The sequence below is a fragment of the Epinephelus lanceolatus genome, chromosome 15, assembly GCF_041903045.1.
Source record: "Epinephelus lanceolatus isolate andai-2023 chromosome 15, ASM4190304v1, whole genome shotgun sequence".
Classification (NCBI taxonomy): Eukaryota; Metazoa; Chordata; class Actinopteri; order Perciformes; family Serranidae; genus Epinephelus; species Epinephelus lanceolatus.
The window spans coordinates 27,000,575-27,008,637 of NC_135748.1; the positions used below are offsets into that span (position 1 = coordinate 27,000,575).

The 8,063-nt window shown below is 40.3% G+C and overlaps 1 protein-coding gene across 1 annotated transcript; it reads left to right on the forward strand.

The window, feature by feature from the left end:
- The first annotated feature begins 472 nt into the window (after window positions 1–472).
- Window positions 473–7,610, forward strand: spata7 (spermatogenesis associated 7). The gene is made up of 12 exons (XM_033642226.2): window positions 473–692; window positions 3,108–3,170; window positions 3,270–3,359; window positions 3,512–3,559; window positions 4,437–4,540; window positions 4,681–5,150; window positions 5,282–5,327; window positions 5,551–5,672; window positions 5,770–5,820; window positions 5,981–6,058; window positions 6,215–6,272; window positions 6,393–7,610. Exons 1-12 carry the CDS (start codon window positions 650–652, stop codon window positions 6,978–6,980), a joined length of 1,761 nt encoding a protein of 586 aa, XP_033498117.2. The 5' UTR covers window positions 473–649; the 3' UTR covers window positions 6,981–7,610.
- The last annotated feature ends 453 nt before the right edge of the window (window positions 7,611–8,063 follow it).

Here is an 8,063-nt window from a genome sequence, read left to right on the forward strand (position 1 = left end):
TTAATTGGCAGACACAGGGGCTCCAGTACATGTCACTGTTTTTTATCACCAGTGAGCACAATATCAGCTGACTTTTGCAGTTTATGGGCATCACACTGGCTCCACCTGCTTCATCCTGTTTGTCTCATTTTCTGTGGCTCCAAAAACATCATGTCCACAACCAGAAATATCACAGTGTTGACACACAAATATTCATTTTGTCTATTTTTCTGTCTGCTGTCTGTATGTGCTGTAAGCTGAATTAACTCCTTTGTCAGTGGGGTTTATATAAAAACTCCATGAAGACTCAAATTTCATGATAAATAATATAAATAAGTATTCATGTATTTGATTTAATTCAATCCTGACTTCTTATCTTGTTATTTCAGCTCCCTTTCCCCCACCAGATGACAGGTGTTTGGGGTTTAGTTGGTGGTTTGGGGCGTGGCTTTCCTTACGCATGAGCGTGATGACGTAGGTGATCATAGCAACCAGCATGGCGACGGGGAAGCTTTGCTCCGCCGCTCATCTGCTTATAAGCTAGTATTAGACTGTTAGCTTTCCGTTACGTGATTGTTTGACAGCGTTAAAATGTTTGTAGTCAAGTACACTGTAGTTTGTGGATGTATCCGAGCCCTACCGCCGCTGTCCCGGGATATTTCTGAGGAAAATGGGATACGCTGAGTGCAACATTAGCATGGACTCGAGAACAGGTATGGAAACACTGTTAGCATTAGCTAGCTGTTTGGCTAGTTAATCAGCAGCATGAAGCAAATTCAAATTGCGCTTAGGCAGCTATCTGAAGATAAACTTATGCTGACTGTGTGTCTTCTCATCCTCCTTCAAGTTCATTTAGACAATGGCCGTCCTTATACTCACATTACATGTTCTAGAGACGTGAAATTCATAACTAAAACAGTAACGTTAGCTTGTAACACGATGCTACAGCTAAGGTTAGGCTACTTTATTTGGGTACATTAAAATAAAGACGATTTTTTTTCCCATGTTGTGCGTTTACTATTTTCACAACTTTGTTTTTACACTATTGAATGACCATGTATTACTGTAAACACGACATATCAAAGTAAGATGAGCCAGTAATATACTTTTTACTGATTAAAAACATATATTCTTTATATTTATTTAGTTATTGTTTGCATTACATAACGTCACTTGTCCACACATATCTGCTCTGAACTAACCTTGACTAATTATTACATAGTACTAGTACTACTACTACTACTAATAATGATGATGATGATGATGATGATGATGATGATGATGATGATGATACAGTAAAGCTTGAACAGAGGTGTAGAAACACTAGACACAAAGTAATTACCCTGATTGTTTTATATTATCTACCAATGTAATGATACTTCCATAATTATTTAAACAATATTCAAAGAACTTCATGATAATGGCTGATGTTGCAGTGTTGTTTTATAGTCAAATATGTCACTACTGCCTCTTGTGCTTTTAAAAATTGTATGTCCTTTTATAATGCATCAATATTGCTGCAAGTTTTAGCACTGAATCACACGTGATGATCATAACATTCTTGTGACTAAAAAAATATATTAAAATCATTTCTTGTTGATGTATTCAAAGACGTCTTAAACTCTATGCACTGTTTTTTTGTTTTTTGTTTTGCTTTGTTGTATTTTAGGTAGCCTTGTGTACCATCTTGGCAAAGGGACTCAAGATGAAGAATAGCCTTTTGGCTAATTCTGGCATTTTTACACCAAGTGTATTCATTAACTTGCACTGTCCCTTCTTATATAAACTAAACTAAACTTAATATTTTTGATTGCATTGTCAATAAATGGTGTAAATAATGACACAAAGTCTGTCGTGAATCGTAAAATAGCTAACATTTCTGACCAATATTCAGGAACCCAATGCATAATCAATTGGGTAAAAATGTTAAAGGGATAGTGCACCCAAAAATGAAAATTCAGCCATTATCTACTCACCCATATGCCGACGGAGGCCCTGGTGAAGTTTTAGAGTCCTCTCATCCCTTGCGGAGATTGGCGAGGGGAGCGGCTAGCACACCTAATGGCAGACAGCGCCCCAGACTAACATCCAAGAACACAAAATTGAAACCACAAAATATCTCCAACATGCTCATCCGTAGTGATCCAAGTGTGCTGAAGCCCAGACATAAAAAGTTGTTTCGAAAAATGTCATATGAACTCTGTTTTTAGCCTCACTGTAGCTTGTAGCTCTGACTGCTTCTCTGTGCTCCGCGCTCACGTGTGCGCACTTGCGCGAGACCAGCGAAAGCATGAGCTTTGCTCACCCGTGTTTACATCACGTGACACGTGCACCGCAGGGAGAGACAACAGTAACCACAGTAGCTAAAAGATAATTTGCACTATGGTCTTTTAGCAAAGGACAGCCCAACATGTCTGAAGACTTTGAAATTGAGGAGGAACAGCATTTCTTTGTTGAGCTGTATTTGTTTGAACCCGAGTATACGGACGTGGAACTCAGGCTACTGGACAAAGCAGCGGCTGCAGCTCATGAGCCTCAGCCAGCCGCAGAATGCCGGAGTCGAGCACTGGAAACCTGGTGGTGTAGTTGTTTCAAATGCAAAGCAATGCCAATGGATGAGGAAAGTCTTTGCTGCTCAGACTGGGAATTGGCGATGCCTGCACTTGAGAATCTGGACATCAGTACTGATGAGACTGCTGCTCTTCAGAGACCGTGCATCACCGATCACAAGTGCGGAGCACAGAGAAGCAGTCAGAGCTACAGGCTACAGTGAGGCTAAAAACAGAGTTCAAATGACGTTTTTTGAAACAACTTTTTATGTCGGGGCTTCAGGACACTTGGATCACTACGGATGAGCATGTTGGAGATATTTTGTGGTTTCAATTTTGTGTTCTTGAACGTTAGTCTGGGGCGCCGTCAGCCATTAGGTGTGCTTTTATTTTTGGGTGCACTATCCCTTTAAATCACTTTTGAGAAGCTGTATTCACCAAATGCTTGCTTGGTGAGTGACTTTAAGATAAAAGCATTCATAAAAACTATCATTGATAATTTGTCTGTCTGTAAACCTATTATTTGACCAAGGGAGTCAACATGGCTATAACCATAACCATTTATGTTATGTATTTTAGGAAGTGTATCATCTGGACTGGGGTGCAGCCCTGGTGTGAGAGGACAGACTTTAAAAAGTAGCCGTAAGTATTAATATGCGCTAGTATCATAATGGTAAACAAGTCATTTATGAGTTTAATCTAACAGTGCACTGTGTGTTGTTCTCTGTGTTGTGTTTTCAGCTTTCTGCCCTCGCTCCTCCAGCAAGTTGACACAGTCCATTGTCAAAGACCACATGGTGTCTCATTACAAAAAGGTTTACTCAGCTAAAGGTGAGCTACGTGATCCTTACATTGATATTCAGCAGACGTGACTAATTCAGCTCCTGCATATTTATGTTGAAGTGGTTAAGACATGTATCTTTGTTGCATAATAATTACATGAATGACCTATGGTGGCCTTACTTTTTTGCCTTGTTCTGCAGCTGCCATTGATGCCTCAGTACCCAAAAGCTTGATACTTAGTGTAAAATGTAAGTACCGAAGTGTCAAATATTAAATTAATAATTAACTATAAACACTTTTTTGCCATTGAAATGAAGATGTATCTCATATTTCTGAATATTGGTCATATATTTCTCATGTAAGCACACCCACAATAGTTTTTAATAGCATTATAATTGGTTTAAATGCCATCCAAATGTAACCACTAACAGCCAGGTATTGCTGTGGCAGTATTTGTTATCAGAATTAAAGGTTGAGTGTGGGATTTAGTGGCAACTGGCGGAGACGTTGCACAACTGAAATTTCTCTGGAGTGCCAGGTGTGTAGGAGAACCTTGGTGGTCAGTGAGACACTGCAGATAGCCAGTGTTTAGTTTGTCTGCTCTGGGCTACTGTAGAATAACATGGTGGACTCTGTGGATGAGGACCCACATCATATGTAGCTATGAACGGCTCATTCTAAGCTAAAAAAAAGGATTCTTATTTTCAGGTGATTATAAACCAATGAAAACATAGTTATGAATAGTATGTACCATATCTGCCAGCACATGCTCCTAAATCTTGCACACTGGACCTTTAAAGACCAAAGTTGTCTCTTTGAACTCACCACTTTCCGTCAGCATTCAGTAGCTCAGGAAGACATGCATCATAGAGCAGGCAGAGGCCAATTGCTGCACTGACAGTCACCTCATTAAGCAATAATGCAATCCACCCACTCATCACATTTGAGCACAGGATGCAACTCATCCTTATCTTTAATGGTAAAAGTCATGCTCTCTGCTTATGTGCTATCTCAATTGCTCCATCGACCCTCCCATACCTTGCAATTAAGTGCTGTTAGTCCTTTAGTCTATTATAGACTATTTCCTGTGTCTCCTCATGTGTTCTTTAAATTGCCTGTTTACAGATAATGACCAGCTCAGACAGGAGCGGTTGAGGAAAGGGGGTCGTCCTCAGTCAGCCCACTCTCTGTCGCAGAGAAATAGCAGAGCCTCCAGCTCCTCAGCTCAGGTAGGAAATGTCACTGATGTGTTTCTCACTGCTTCGTGTGATGTTAATGTATCTTACGCAGAAAGAATGCCAATGATTACAAGCACTCAAATGATTTAAATTCAAAGCCTACATTACGTCAATACATGTTTGCTTTTCAGAGTAGATTATCCATGCAGTACGACGACAGCCCTTACCTCTGCTCAAGGAGTTCCACGGCCTCCAGCCCAAGGTTCAGCTCCTCTTTTCACGCCAAGGACATAGTTTATCCACCGGGTAAAGTCGGCTCTCAGAACCACTCTCAACACATTCGCCCAGCATCAGAAACAAAGTACCGCAGCCCGGACACGACTTCCCACAGAAAGCGGTCGGTGTGGTCACTGGGAGCTTCGGGAGATCAGAGCTGCTACAAGACTTTCCAGGACCCTGTTCAGAAGACGTACAGCGGAGACTTGCTCCAGAAACATTCACAGCGCTTTACCCAAGACAAACCTTTCACCCCTAAGACCCTGAAATCAGAAAAGAGTTCATACCTGTCACAGTATCGCTATTACAGAGCACCACCACGGAGGAAACCTACTCAGGATTGCAGCAACTCTAGATTGACGCGGCAGGAGACATATCATGGAAGGTACTAACCAAACATCTCACTGAATCTCAAAGGAAAGCAATAGATTTGTGTCTTTAACACAGCTTTCTTAACACGTGGAACATGTGTTGTAATGTGTTAGAAATAACTTGAATTCTGTCTTTTTAATGCAGCACAAAAACCAAGGAATACACACAGGAATTATACGAGCCATCTCAGGTAATTTGGGGATGTAAGATGATTATTCAGGTATAATAAAGACCGTAAAGATAATGGGTTATGATTATTTGCTGCTCAATGTCAGATAACCTTGTGTGGTTTATCGTCCCTTTAAACCATAGAGAGCTGAAGTGTTTACAGCCACATTAGATACTTGATCATCACGCAGCCTTGACATCATTGAATACGCCTTGTTATTTTTACCGTCCTTTTTGTTTTACAGGGATTTAATACAGAGCACGAGTGGTCTGAAGACGAGCTCAACGGCACATATTTCTCAGCATCTAGACAACAGAGTCGAGCGAACAAGAGCAGAGACCGTGATTTCTTTGACTCCTCATCCAGGTAAAATCAGGAAGTGGAATTATAATATTGCATTTAAGCGCCATCTTATACCTTTTGTATTTCCTCTATATAGATCTAAAATAAGTCTAATTTTTAGGGTCTCACCAGAAGGCGGGAAATCTCCCTTTATGAAGGGTATATCTGCAGAGTAAGTTCTCTTTGATCATGTCTAATGCTTATACAGCTAAAAGATTATTGACATATGTGTAAGAGTTTAATGGTGTGATGCTTCAGTAAATTTTAAGACCCAGCTAAAGTACTTTTAAGTAAATTTGTGAAGGGAATAATTCTCATCTGTCGTTCAACAGGGAAGAAGAATTAATGTACCTCGAATTCATTTCTGCTGTAACGGAGGATATCTTATCCAGAGGGCACATCTCTGACAGGTGTCTCATTTATTTCTGTGAACTACAAGATTACATTTGCAACCTGGATGACACTTTTTTAATAGCTATAGCATGCAATTGAGTATGTTGTTTAAAAGGTGTCTACTGTTGGTTATCACCTTCTGAGTCATTGTTTGTGTCTGTGTCTTCTGTAAGGTTCCTCGACCGTGTGATAAAACGCCATATCGACATGAATCGGCATCAGCTTGATGTCGTGAGTATATAACTTAATTCAGAATACTAAATATGTTAAGCAAATATTAATATCTGAAAATAATGAAAGGGTTGTCACAAGGACTCCTCTGTTTCCTCTCATGCATATGTTTGTTTTTAGGGTAAAATGCGCCACCTCCTGGAAGTGCTGCGTAAAGACTTTGAAGAGCCAGCCAACACATCCACCTCCACCGCAGAGCTTGAAAAAAAGGAGAATGATCTGTTTGATTCGTTCCTGCCACATCTGGAATCAGAGGGGAATCAAGTGAAGACCAAAGAAGACAATGACGCGTTCCCTTATGCGTCACTAATTAAATACTGCGATTCGCCAGATTACGCTGATCCCCTAATGGTCTCTACACCCTTGGGCTCTCCTGAAATCACCGCAACTAAGACAAATGAAAAGGATGGAGAAGATGTGAGTCAGGAAAAGGGCATAGGTTCTCCTTGGCTTTCTGATGATCATCTAAATCAAACAGGCGCACTTGAGTCAAAAGAAGTCAGCAATGAAAGCCAGGAATACACCACTATAGCCAGTGACAAAGACCAAGATGAAGACGGCTATGATGGACAATCTAAAGAGCTCGAGGATCTGGGTAGAAATCTGTCAGAGTCGCTTCACGTGTCGAGCAATACCCACAACAACGTGGAAACTGCCACTGAGCAACACACAAATACAGCTGCGTCTGTCAGTGATGATGAGTTTTGAGTTTTCTGAGTTTTGCTGTATTCAGGGATTGCATGTCCTTTAATGTTTTTGTTACCAAGTGAGTGTTTTTCCAGGGAGAAATATAATATCTGAAATATCTGAAAGTATAGTTTTGTAAATTTGATTTAACACTGGTTGTATTTATGTTTTTACAAGCCTCACCATGATGGTGTTGTAGTTATATTATGCTTTTTTAATAACCATTTTACAAAAGCACAATGACATGTTCACATATTATGGCATACAAGGTTTTGTGAGTGCACCATAGACTTGAATGCCTCATTTAGGATATTGTAAAGAGGGTACATGCTGGCTTTTGTGGCCAATTGACTTTTTCCAAACTATTACTTAATGGTAACTACAGTAGCAGGATTTGAAAAATTGCAAAGGATTGTCCATAGCACTTAATTGATGTCAGATGTGTGAAATTAGAGTGGATTGAAAAGTGTGCCCAGTCAGTCTGAAGCATGGTGTAGCTGCAGTTTACATTTTCAGATTTGTAGAAAAACACTTGTTGCAATGGAGTGTGTTTGACTTTATATGCCTGTGAGATGTAGCAACTAGAAGTTGACTGTCACCAGAAAGTGTCTTTACAGCTGCAATAAATTTTCTATTCTTCTGATTCTTGCATGTTGGCATCTGATTATTTACTGTGCAAACTGGCAATCATTCAGCCTGCAATCAGCAGCAAAGCAAGTGCAGCTATTATTACCACATTTGCGGACTGTGAGTTGAGCCAGTTTGCAAAGTATTACAGAGGACAGCTATTTTATCATTGCACAATATTCTGTGTTTGCCGTTACAGCTTTCAGTCGATGTAAAAGGTAAACAGACAGGTCAGCGGCCAGCAGCAGCTCCGGACAGCTGGCCCATTTCTGGCATTTTCACGGCTCGGCATTCCAGCTGTCTGATGTCATGCCTCTGAAAACCTCTATGTATTCCTCCGCCGCGGAGGCACTACAATGCATGTATAACGCATTTAATCAACAAAGTACGACACTTCATTTATTTTGTACTCCATTATTGTAAAGTCGGAGTATATTCCGATGTGTTATAGCGATTTATCAACAGCTGAAGCACAGT

Bases quoted from the DNA above. Each gene is read 5' to 3' on its own strand.
- spata7 (XM_033642226.2), top strand. From the start codon at position 650: ATGGGATACGCTGAGTGCAACATTAGCATGGACTCGAGAACAG. The intron at 5,328-5,550 runs GTAATTTGGGGA...TTTGTTTTACAG, and splicing joins AATTATACGAGCCATCTCAG to GGATTTAATACAGAGCACGA. The intron at 6,273-6,392 runs GTGAGTATATAA...GTTTGTTTTTAG, and splicing joins ATCGGCATCAGCTTGATGTC to GGTAAAATGCGCCACCTCCT.